The sequence below is a fragment of the Sinohyriopsis cumingii genome, chromosome 17, assembly GCF_028554795.1.
Source record: "Sinohyriopsis cumingii isolate HCF-2022 chromosome 17, ASM2855479v2, whole genome shotgun sequence".
NCBI lineage: Eukaryota > Metazoa > Mollusca > Bivalvia > Unionida > Unionidae > Sinohyriopsis > Sinohyriopsis cumingii.
In genome coordinates this window covers 68925104-68938871 of record NC_142977.1, presented here as the reverse complement: position 1 = coordinate 68938871, position 13768 = coordinate 68925104, and the positions used below count along the sequence as shown (strand labels likewise).

The window sequence follows — 13768 nt, the reverse complement described above, 5'->3', positions numbered from 1 at the left end:
GATTGTGTCTGTGTTGTTGATTTAATGAATCAACTTCTGCAAATACCAGTTACTCAAGCAAACAAAATACAGTAACCTAGTATTAGTTTATATAGTCTGCGACCTGCATCTATAACAAATTTTGACAAGCATCAATACCAACCAACAAACCAACTGGTATATCCTCTCTGTAAGCATGGGAATAAATACTAAATTTTATGAGGCTCTGAAAAGCATTGTCAGATAGAAGCAGAAACTTAAAAAAATGTCTATTACAGATCTAACAATGAAAAGTTTCTAAATCCTCATGTTAGGTCACGTGATATTATTATTAAAACATCATCATTTATGGATACATGTATTAAAATTAGAAAACCTTTCGTTTTTTCTTCAAAAGTATTTGTTTCTTCTATTAGCTATGACAAAATAATAATTCATCTTTAATATTAAAATATAAAAGTGTAAAAAAGAAAACAATTACTGTACCTGGTCATCAAATCTTACACCAGCTTTCTTGGGTGGGTGGGTGTACATGTAAAATTTTGCCATAGCAACACAACCCAATTCCTATAATGGAAAAGAGTGATCATGTACAGATTAAAAATGAAATGTTGAGAAAAAAGTGGCAGTATTTGAAGGAAGAAAAAGACATATAGGTCTGTAACAAATGAAGGTCAAAGCAAATAAATGAATAAGAAAACAACATACTAATGCACTATACAAGTACAATAAGTAATGCTCATCTGGTTAATCTATTTGGTTGAGCACTAGTCACCTTCAGTGACCAATTAATCAATAAGATTTGTGTTACAGAAAAATATATACTGCAACCTGATTGGTTGAGTATTAGTCACCTTCAGTGACCAATTAATCAATAAGATTTGTGCTACAGACAAATATATACTGCAACCTTATTGGTTTAGAATTAGCCACCTTCAGTGAAATGATCACTTCATCAATTACATTTTCTTTCAAACTGATCAATTTTGTTCAAAATCCAGTTCTGCATCATTCCATCAGTTCAGACTTTGGGCTATTTAAAAAAAAAACACCTCCAGTTCCAGCAAGTCATACTTTGGACTAGTTAATAAATTATTGATTGTAGACTGGTTGTTGTTGTTGTTGTTGTAGGGTTTAACGCCATTTTTCACCACACCAAAGGCTATACATGGCGGCCAGTATTAAAGATGGAGGAAGAACCCGTGAAAACCCTGGAAAGAACCACCGACCCACGAGAAGCTACTGGCAAGCTTTTTCACATACACACATTGGCCAAATCCAAGACACTAACCCACGCAGATAAAGGTGAGATGGCAGTGATCCGTAACGAAGAGCGCTTTAGACCACCCAGCCACTCAGGGCCTCTGCAGATTGGTACCAAAATCAATTTGGATTTTTTTTAAAAACATAGCTTTAACAATTTTCAGTCATATCGCTACGATGTCTGCAGTGTGGCAGATTATAGTGATGTCCAGCACTGAGGCACCATGCCGCAGACATGTAGCATCATGTCCCACCCAGTCACATTATCCTGACACCAAGCCAACCTGTCATAACACTAACCTCTTAATGCTGAGCGCCAAGCGATGCAGCTGTTAGTACCATTTTTGTAAGTCTTTGGTACCAAAATCGAATTATCAATCAAAAACTGCATACTGCATTATAATGACTGAGGTCATTAAAACTACCAGCATGTCCCTAAATTGCTTGATTATTGTTAATGAATTTGCTATAGTCAATAGTTACACTCCAACAACCTACCTTGTACCAGAGTTTAGTCATCCACAGGGGGTGGAATATCTGGTACACCCTGGACTAAATTACACATGTACTCAGTATACACTAAATGCTTCAATGCTGCTTGGTAATGTCTTCAGAAATGTTTTTGGCTGTGATCTTTCAGGAGTACATGGAGGGACCGTAGTTTATGATTTTTGTGATAATATCTGACTGATGAAAATAAAGTTAGCAATTAGAGTACTGGATGCTAATAAAGTGGCCCCCTCTTACACAACCATCCCTTCTGCTCAAAGAAAGTAGCTGTATAAGATGAGTGACCTTTGCAATGTGGACTGTATTAGTGAGAAATATATGTATATATAGTTACGTGCAGGTATATCATCTCACCAAGGGATCTCGCTACCAGGTGAAGTGGGCAATTAAGTCACCTAAGAACACAAGGAAAGCAAAAATGACTTTGCATGTGATTTTTTATAAGTACGTTGAGGACAGTATTTTAAGACTTCTGTGATGTTCCTTCACCATAACAAGGTTGTTCCAGTGTTGTCGTGTAGCTCAAGGCAAAATGTTGGCATTCATCAAGCCATCAAATAGCTGATGTTCATATCAACTGTGCCAACAAGCAAACTCTTACACATTCATAGGCATGTGTTTTAATAGCTGATTGGCCATTAACCATTCCCAAGTAAGTCGACAACTATTACTGCCTGATTTCCACAAGCTATCATTTGATGATGAAAATACTACAAACTTACTTTTCAAAACTAGAACATCAGTGTGTAAATAACAGTTTGTGTTTTAAGAATAAAACCAGTAATCTGAAGATTTTAACTGCAAAGTGTGCGTTATTTGATGCATGCAATCTATTTGAAACATGTGAGCATGTCATGGGAAAACAATGGTGGACATTGATATGTCTGGGAAGAATCACATTATTAAACTGTCTGTTTTGTAAACTACTGGGCAAATACATTGATGAAAATATACAATTCATATAAAACAATGTCTAAATATTATGTTCTTGGAGATAAAGCCTAAAATTGCAGTTATGTAGATCAGAAACAGGGCAATGCTATCTTGTGGAATTTGAGAAGCGATACAAGGTCAAAGATGTCTTTTTACTTCACTCATTCTCTTTTTGTGTATGTGTGTGTGTGATTTGGATTTTAAAGGTAGCTTTAACAATATTTTTGAGTCATATCACTGCAATGACTGCAGTGTGGCAGCTTAGTGATGTCCCGTACTGAGACAACACGCTGCATACATGTAGCATCATGTCCCATACAGTCACATTATCCCAACACCAGGCCGACCAGTCCAAAAGTCACTTGTCCCTAAATTTCAAGTCTACCTTAACTCAGAGGTTTCGCTAGGATTTTAAAACTCGGAGTCCAGATCTCCCATTCTGGTAAAATAGGAGCCCCACCATCAAAAGTTGCAGTCCCTTCCTTTCCTACGGAATCAACACAGATGTGAGTGCATGTATTTTTAGATGGAGAGGTTTTCGTAATGTAATCACCCACTATAATATAGCTTCATTACAACAGTCCATTGACAGGATCGCAGATTTATGGTTTATTTGTGTATGTATTTGTAGCAATTTTAGGCAAAAATAGTATCTGATTTGCTGTTTTCCCCCGTATTTTCGTGTCAAGTCAGAAAACAGCTTAGACCTTAAAGCGCATCTCGCGAATTCCACAACATAGCATTGTCCCATATGTTTCTGACATATATAATTTGCATTTTAAAGTTAAATCTTTAATAAAATACTATCTAGGCTTTGGTTTCAATGATTTGTATATTTTTTCTGAATATATTTGCCCGATGATTTAAGAAAATAGACAATCTAATAAACTGGTACATCCCAGACATAGCGAAGTCCGCCATTATTTCCTGTTAGGCCTACTGGTTCACTTACAGTTTCAAACTAATTTTATGACAAAATAGTGTATAAGAGGTAGTTAATATATATCCAGATCACTGATTCTGAGCTTAAAACACAACTTTGTTTGTTTTATCATCAGAGGAAAGCATACAGGAAATTGATAGTTGCTACCTTACTCGGAAAGGGTTAATGGTCAATCAGCTATCAAAACATAATATTTGTGAATGGGCAAGAGTTTGTTTCTCAACGTAATTGATATAAAAACTAGGCCTAGCTACTGATGCCTTGATGAACACATTTCGCTACAACAATAGAACTAACCGGGCTATGGCGAAGGGCATTAAAAAAAAAAATGGTGTGGTCAGTCAATGTAACTCTTAAATAATCACAGGGTGAAGTTGTTTTCGCTTTCCTAACAGAAGAACGCAAAGTTTACATTTTTAGGCGACTTAGTCACCCACTTAGGAATGGCATTTTGTCTTAGTCTCAACATGTCTCGATTCTGAGCTCACATGCACTGCTTATTCCGCTACATTCAGAAATGAACACAATAACGAAAGCTAAAGTTGTTTATTTGATGTACTTTTATAAATGACCACATGTACATCTCTGGGTCTTTCTGCCTCTAAATTCAATCACTGTAAATATCAGTACATTTTCCAACCCGGCCACCATTCAAAGCCTTTGAACTTGCTGTCCAGCTATTACATCATGTTCTTTTTTTATGTACTCTTATAAAATGGCAACATGTATGTATCAAGGGGTCTTTCAGTCACTGAATTCTGTCATTGCAAATATCAGCATAGTTAATTGATCAACACATGTTCCCACAAAGCAGGTGGCTGAAGCGGGACTGGCAAGTCTTTGAATTTTCCGCACACCTATTACATGCGTACGGATGACTCTTGCCTCAGTGATTTTCTGTGTCCCCGATCAAAAATTGCCGTCCAAATATGCATAATTAAGCGTTTCTGAGATCTCTGTTGACCCCTGATTTCACCCTTAGTGTTTACTGTATGGACACTGCATACATATTTTCTAGGGATCAATTTGAACTGTTTTGGAGATGGTATAATGAGCATAAAGACTAAACAGGCAAAGTTTCTACAGTTTCTCAGAGCTTTAAAACTTTTTTTCTACAAAAAAACATGAATTACTTTCAATACATAAAATACTTACAACAGTGTAGGCCCACAACTGTGACGTTTCTGTGGTCGAGTCCGAACTCTTGCTTAAAAGCCAACAGGACAGAGCTTGAATAAGGATCAAAACACCAATCCATCGCATCAACTGAATATGGGTCTCATCCATTTTATCACTGGTCCGACTCTGAAAACAATGAGCATATGCAATATAAACGAATGAATGTTATCGGTGATACATGATCTGACAATGAGACACTTGACACTTACTTGCAAAGTTCAATCCAAGTCTGGTCTTAAGGATTTTTTTTTCTCCATGCCCTTGTCACTAGGACAAGTGAGCTGCAGCTGATACTAATCCCTGTCATCACTTAGATCAATAGTCTTAATAAACGATCACAGGCATTTCATGCAACCTTTATATATTAAAATGTGTCCATGTTACATATACATTATGTTTGGTGTGAAGGTTTTGAGCTTAAAACTAAGTCCCTCAAGAACCGGCCATTAATTTTAGACAGTGGTTGTGGACCTGTTATTCTTTTTCCAATTCATTAGTTTAGGATTGGAATTTTTAAAAAAGAGGCTTCAACAAAATAAAATAACAACAAACAAGATATGTAACTATAGTAATTAACTAGCCCATGATTTTTCTTAATGGTGTTAGAGTTTACAGCAACTCTTCAGTAATCTTAGTGTCATTTTATGTTAGTTTTGCTTTCTGAGCTATCACGCATCATTATGAACTAAACATGTGGGAAATTAATGTCCAACAAATGAGAAAATTGTGTGATATAGCATGTGGTCAAACAGCAATGCCCAAGACCACCAGTATTTTCAAGATTGCAGCATTCTGGATATATGTTTTCACACCAAAGTGATGAATCCAGCAATATTTCTATATGCATGTAATTAGTTCATGTAGAACAAATGTTACTTACATCTGAAACATGAATTCCAAGCATCTTCACAATTTCAACCAACTTTGTACATACTAAGTAATCCATTTCAGTCAAAAATCCATTTATAAAGAACATTTCAAGGGTGCCTATCAAGAGGAAGATTGATGCTGGGCTAAAAGATTTGCAGGTTACTATATTATTATCCAATTATCGCCAATCACCATGCTTTATCAATAGATCACAATGGCACATGTTGTGTTAAAGTGGGTGAGAAACAGCAAAGTAATGCAAATGACATCTTTTCATGTAAGCCATTATTTCTTGTGAAAAGTCACTGCACATATAAATATTTGCTGACATGAAAATGTATCCATAAATAAGCACGGTCTTAAAATACTAGCAGTCTGGGGAAAACAATGAGCCAAAGAAAATTAGAACATTTTTATATTCTCTGGATAATCATATATCATATGCCTTACTCATGGTGAAAGTTTGTTTAAAAATGAAAATCTTCCCCAAATTAAATGATGCTTAGATTATACACACGTCACTGCACATATACCATTTAAAAATTTAGAGCTATTTGTGAAACAGTGATTACTTGATTTATAATAAAAGTCTTATATCTTACTATAAATTATATAAGGGGTCATTAATGAGAAGGGTTCTAAACCTGCTGTTTTGTTTTCCTTTTTTCACTCCAAACATGTGGTTAAGAAAATAGCCCATCAGCAACACCAATGAGCCTTGTGCCAAAAACTCCAGAGTAATCTATGTAGTGTAAGCCTTAATCTAATTAGTTTTGAAATATCACTTGACAGTAAAAGTAATCAGATATTCCACACTGGACTGGAACTGATACACACCAACAGCTGGTTTATGTTATACATTCACTGGGGTTTAAGTTCCATGGGAAATATACTCTCAGAGCAGTCTTTACTCCCCTTCCTAGCAGTATTGATGTCTTGTATTTAATAAATAGTATAGAATGCCTTCTGCAGTTATTCTTCAATAACAAATCACATTATAATTCGAGTATTCAATGGAATACTTGCAAATGCCTAAAAAAGCACACATTTCTCAAATTTATCATTATCAACAAAAGAACATATATCACTTCATGTAATCTGGGATATAAAGTTCAACACATGTAGAGTTTGCCATGAATGAAAAATTATAAATGTTATGAACAATTCATAACATCTCTTTAGGACAGTGTTGTAAAAAATATAGTCTTTTAAATCTTTATACAAAAGAATTCTACCACTCTCTCCCCCTCCCACTCCAACAAACAGGTACTCACAATGTACCTGTGTCTTGGTTTTATTCTCCTTCTTTTTATGAAGATGACCAAAAAAATTACAAAAGTAAAATATAGCATCTGAACTTTCAAATTAAATACATCCAATACTATCCTCTTTGGATCATAGTCATCTTAAAAACAAACAATCATTTTGTGCCCCATTACTTTATATTTGCAAACTAATGAAAATGACACCTGAACATAAAACATGGATCTGTTCTCCATAATTACTGAGCATTTTAAAATTGATCATCAAGATGTATTACTGCAGATGAGATTTGATGTTTCCAACATTAATATTAGTTCTGAACTGGCAATGAGGTCAGACTCATTTTAGATCAATTAACCCAAACCATTTTGAAGATAAAGCAAGAATTATTTGAGTCACAGATATCAGACTATGGCCCATAACTTGTAAACTATTGAGATTGATAAATACAAAACTAAAGGGGCCATGAGTGGCCAAGTGGTCTAAAGCGCTCTCCATTACGGATCACTGCCATCTCACCTCTATCTGCATGGGTTCGAGTCTTGGATTCGGCTAATGTGGGTATGTGAGAAAGCTTGCCAGTAGTCTCTCGTGGGTCGGTGGTTCTTTCCAGGGTTTTCCCCAGGTTCTTCCTCCACCATTAATACTGGCCACCATGTATAGCCTATCAGGTGCTGAAAAATGGCATTAAACCCTACAACAACAACAGAACTAAAACTTTACTTACCACTGAACAAATACAAATATTCAGGTGATACGCGAGGTTTTCCCCTTACACTTAAAGGACTTAGCCCATGAGATTAAACACAACATGAGGGAATCGATTTGTACTCTAGTTTCCAAATATACATGGTGCAGTACTTTTTAAAGGATCAAAACGTAACTTGTTTTGTTAAATAATGATCCTTTGCCTTCTGAAACACAAAATCAATAGGAATCAGCTAAGCAGGAAGGTGGAGAATCTGAATGCTGCTGCTGAGAAACCCCTTGTGCTGTGGTAGTAGGTTCCTCTTCTGTGGTATTTCGCAGGGCTCATCTAACAACAGGCTGAGCAGGTCGATAACACCAACCACTGAGAACATAGTGAGGGTATGCCACCAGGATGAGCCTTAGCAGTAGAGGTCCTGGTCTTGATGGAGCACCCAAGGAGTTATTTTTAAAGGGAGGAAGGCCTACACATAGCTGAAACCATTTCAGACTGCAAGTGTCCATTGCCCAGGTCTTCTAATCCAGTATTGAAGAGCCATAAAAGCAGTTCTTATTGGTCCATAAAGAATATCCCCCAGCACTGGAAACGTGACTCTACTACCAGACGAAGCAGAAACCATTCAATGAGAATCATACAATTCCCTCCTCCAAAGCTGCCCATCGAAAGGAGATTACACACTTCCATGCAAAGAGGAGCATGTGTGCTTCCCTGATGACTTATGAGGCTGACACCCCAGTAAATCATAAAACACTATCCAGTTCTTTATATACGCGGTCACTTCTTCACAAGACAAAAATCACTAACAAATTACACCCTCTGGATCCAAATGAGCACTCCAATCTCAATCATCTGTATTGGTGTTCAGAAAGGAGTGAGGTTTAGAGATATGAATTAGGACTCTAGTCTACCCACAAATGCAAGTGGTGTTGAAAATCTGATTCCCAGATTCCAGACTGATACAATCAATGTGTGGTCTCCAGATTTTGTTGTTCTAGATTTATTACTAATACTGCTTAAACAAGTCTATTATATCCCGATTAATGAATGTTCTGCACTACACCGGTCATCAAGAAACTTCCAAACAAAAATATAAAAAATTTACAATATGTAACTAATCACCCATGAGGATTAAAATAAAGTGAACAATCGAAATTTAAAGGCGTGTATTGAAATTCTAAAAAAAACGACTACTGACCTGTACGACATTTACTATAAGGGGCAACAAAACTGATCTTAGTGTGGTGTCTTATATAACATGCACTGAGATCTAATTACATAATGCAATTTCCAGTGAAACCATGGGAATAAAATGAAAGCCTAATATACAGAATGATTTACTCGAAAACGTGAGCTACTTATTACTATTGGGCCTATTACCTAGCTTTGTGAACTTATAAATGTGCGTCCATACCATGTATGAAAAGTAAGTCTGTGGGCAAATAACTGTAGGAAGACCAGAAATCACCAACATAATTAACATCTGAGAGTTCAACCAAAAACGTCTTCCCCAAAATGATGGTAGCAGTACGTACAGCGTTGCGCCGATTTCAAGTTTATGATTCCACGCAAAAGCTTGAGCCGCGATTGTGTATTCCCTGACAAACTCTAAACTTATTTTACCAGATTCCATTTTGAAAGTAAATACTGTATTTGTGTTTTGTTTCTGTATTTAAAACGGGCGCTGTAATCGCGCGCGTCTCTTCTATCGTTTTTAAAAATTAGGATGCACCACTCGCAGCGACACCTATGAAATGTAAAGGAAGGTAAAGATGGGGACCGTTTGTTAAGCACCAGTGTATGCTCGAGCTGCATTACTGAACATCATTCGCAGATATATTCTTATGGTGCTAGACCACAAATAGTTATTATATTTTATTTATAATGTTCTACAAATAAAGTAATATAAATAAACAGCAAAAAAATACTAACCTGCAGCAGCAGGGAAGTTCTACAGACCAGACGTTCCAGACCAAATAAAGCTTCCTACGAGAACTTTCTCCGTAGAAGCCTCAGATTTCAAAAATAAGCCTTCCTACGAAAATTAATTTGCGTAAATTCACTCCCGATTGCAATTTTTTGTGTGCAAATTCAATGATTCTAGACAAGGAAAGCAGCAGGGGGGGCGAATCCTACAAGGGTCTAGAGACCACCAAATGATAAAATAAGCCTTAAAAAAAGCTAATCCTACAACAGCAACAAGACAAAAAAACGCGACCCCCCCCCTCAACTTGTTGTCGCCCCCGGGGCTGCTCTCTTCGAGTTTTTCACGTTAACCATACAATGTATCAAGTCCGATACGGTATCGTGTCCGCGGGTCGTGTAAATTTATTGTTACAAATCCATGAGGCTTTCTTTGAGCGCGACTAAAGAAATTTTTAAATTTATTTAAATCCATATCGCCACCACACCAGGTTTGATGAATATTTCTCAGCGTATGAACATCAACTCCATTGAATATCGCAAGAAGATTACAGTTATCCCTGATTACTTTTGGTATTTGTGTGTAACGTTGAGTAACATAAATGACGTCGCTGTTTTTATGACGACCCCGGGAGAATACCCTTGCAGGATTTTTTTGCTTGTCCAGCATCACATCATCATACACTACTAGGTTATTTTTTTCCCCGTCGAGGTCCTCAACGCTGGGAGCTTCTTCGATATCAGTGATAAATTCAACTACATCCTCGTCACTCAGCGCTTTTGCACTCTCATTAAAATCTTTTATAACATTATAGCATCGCTGATCGTCTACAGATGGTGCTACCAAATACAGCTTATCCCACTTCATCCACTTCATAATCAGGTTCAGCAACAACTGCGTTTTACCCGATCCTGACGGTCCAATGATAATCATTCTGATAGAATTTGGCAACACCGAATTATGCTTGATTGGCTCCCTTCGCCGCGTCGCAGAAAAGTCTGTAATTTCCATTTGTATACAAAGAATAATAATTATGGATCTATATTGTGTGAAGTGTCGGGCACGAACCCCTACGAATGATCTAACAACGGTTACAACAAAAAATAACAGACTAGCAACTTCAGGTACGTGTACGCGATGTGGCACAAAAAAATTTAAATTTCAAAAAAAAAACGAGGTGGTGACATTGCAGCCGCCCTCGGACGACTTCCAGGTACCCCTTGGGGAAAGTATCCCGGAGAAAAACATCTCCCAGGATACAATTACTGCGGTCCGGGAACACGACTAGATATCAGGCTTGACAGCAACGATCAGCCCAAACCCGGCGAGTATCCGATAAACGCTATCGACGCAGCGTGTCACATGCATGATGTTGCTTATCGAAGTAAAGATCTGCAAGACAGGCATATCGCGGATGTGAAATTAATTCATGCACTAAGCGCCATAAAAAATAAATCATTTAAGGAGTCACTCGCTAATTGGTTAATAAGATCAGCGATGAAATCTAAATTAGCATTAGGCGCTGGATAATTAATAACAATGGAAGCGATTTATTATTCCCCGGCCGGATACTGGAGAGGTAATGCAGCAATTAATAAACTCGCCAACGCGGCATCAGTAACACGCGAGGTTGCCAAAAATTGGCTATCAAAACAAGCAATATGGCAAATCTACTTACCACCACCTCGACAAATCAACTTTGCACATTTTGATGTTAGTGTCCCCAATGAAGTTCATCAGGCTGACATACTATTCCTGCCTCATGATACTGTCCGTAGAAAAACATACAAATACGCGCTAACAGTAGTTGATGTTGCCAGTAGATACAAAGAAGCAGAACCGTTAGCGACTAAAACAGCGTCCGAAGTTGCCTCTGCGTTTTCGCGAATTTATCAACGAGGACCTCTAAACTGGCCACGATTATTACAAGTTGATCCTGGCAAGGAATTTCAGGGCGCGGTGTCATCACTGACAAAGCAGCATAACGTTACCATACGACGAGGACATACTGAAATTCATCGGGATCAGGCAATTGTTGAGCGATTTAATAGAACACTCGCTGAGAGATTATTCGGATACCAGTACGCGAGGGAATTCATTTACGATACGAGATCTCGTGAATGGGTTGCAAGACTGCCAAACGTGATAGCCGCACTGAATAATGAAATTACCAGAACAACAAACATGAGGCCTGTAAATGCAATCACAAAAAAATATATACCCGGCGTCAGTGAACGTGTTTCAACGCGGCCAACGACGCTAGCGTCCCCGTTGCTGGGTAATGTCACCGTTAGGTATTTATACGAACCCGGCGAACTCGAAGGAGGAAAAAAAAGGGCAACTGATCCTATATGGAGCGTTACAACACATAAGATATCTAGCATAACCAGATCAACTGGGAGAAACGCAATCTACAGATTAGATTCAACTGCTCCTCAGCGTGGATTCACACGCGAGCAACTTCAGGTGATTCCCACGGATACACAATTACCACCTCGATCACTTAAATAACTGCAGCAACACCTCTGCGTCGATTACACTCAAGACAGGTCAGCATTACATTTTCACGCGTATGACCGAGATTGCTGTCTATTCTATCCACGGTAAATTGTCTTGGGTCGTTTTTCGGATACTGCCACAGCAATAAACAATTACAACTCGCACAGTGATTATTCTGACGCTCACGTAACGACAACACAGCGTTGATATCCAGGTTAAACTCTCTATTATTTTTCTTGTCGCTTTGTCGGTAACTGTCTAATTTTTTTCTTATTTGATCTTTTTGCGTTAACTCAACAACGGCTGACTTCGTTGACGTATCTAATGCAATTCTTCGTAACTGAGCCATCTTTCTTACTCTGGACACGGCTAAATAAACTAAATTTGACCATTCGATGCGGTCATCAACGATCCAAACAGTTGTATCAGAAATAGTTAATCCTTGTGCTGAATGAATCGTCATAGCATATCCTAGTGTCCACGGTGATTTATTTATTGCTAATGCATCTTCGACCGCATCGACGTTAACTGTTACTATATCATTCAATACTAAATTTTGTTTCTCTGGTTTTCCGGGAATATCAACATCAGTATTCTGCAATCGTGTATCATCTGGTCTATAACATAACGGCACTTCCAACGTTGGAAATTTCTGCCGCTGTAACTGAAATAGTCGCCGCTGAAGTGTATCTCTGACTGATTTTCTACTTGCAACAATTAAATCATCTGGTTTCCACGCCGTTAAAAAGTTATCAAATGAAGTCTCTGGAATTATTTCACGCATTATTTCACATTGGACTTTATTGGTTTGTAGCCTAATTAGTTTTTTAAACTCCTTTAATGTGTCATCAAGCGCTCTGATGTCATCACGCATTTCCTCGTAATAATCAACAAACCCTCGTAACCATTCGTGGGGAGATTCGCCGACAAATGGTGGTGGTTGACCATGATCGCCGCACATCACAACTGCGGTATTTTTCGTTAACAACCACGTCAGGAACCGTTGTAATGTATCCAGCGGCACAGTGTCTATTTCATCCCAGATGATTTTTTCCGGGATATACTTCGTTCCCATTCGCGTAGGAGTCCATGTACCGCCGCTGTATTTGAAAAAGCCGTGATAAGTGCAGGCCTTTACTCCGCGTTGTATCATTTCTCTGGCAAGTCTGTGTGTTGGTGTTAGCACGACCAAATCAGAACCGCGAAATAGTTCGATTGCACGAGTTGTCTTACCACAGCCTCCAGGTCCGTTCAAATAAACTGTTCTGTGTCTAGCAATTGGATCGTGCACAGAAGGTCCCGATGAAGGTGTCCATGACATCCCTGTTGATTTCCGATATTCATCTTTAATTTCAACATCAGCTGATGCGCAGTACGAGTGTAATTCTTCTTTTTTTACTCGCCATGTTCCCCATTGACCATTAGATGTTGGCAAATCTAACACAGTCAAATCGTCTTCGTGAATATAAAACGAATCTGTCGCAACTCTTGCCACGAAGGGAACTCTATTCACCATCGACAGTAAATTTATAGAAACATAAGCCAGCATAGAGGATCTCAAATGAGTATACTGAGCTGAATCACCGTCTATATAACTAACAACTGTTCCTAATCGTTTTCCGTCCGGGATTATTATGTCCTCGCGGGAGCAGAATGTATCTTTCGCAGTAGTATCAGCGATAATGAAATTTAATTCTTC

At 38.0% G+C, this 13768-nt stretch overlaps 1 protein-coding gene across 1 annotated transcript in view; it reads right to left on the bottom strand.

Moving 5' to 3' along the window:
• The window catches only part of LOC149779178 (uncharacterized), a 30705-nt gene extending 21327 nt beyond the window's left edge, over positions 1-9378 (bottom strand). The window contains exons 1-3 of the mRNA XM_089939746.1: positions 9061-9378; positions 4784-4933; positions 466-546 (exon numbers count right to left, since the gene is read on the bottom strand). Of these exons, the coding sequence (XP_089795872.1) occupies positions 466-546; positions 4784-4933; positions 9061-9279 (450 nt within the window). The 5' untranslated portion in view covers positions 9280-9378. The remainder of the gene's footprint in view (positions 1-465; positions 547-4783; positions 4934-9060) is intronic.
• Between the last annotated feature and the right edge of the window lie 4390 nt (positions 9379-13768).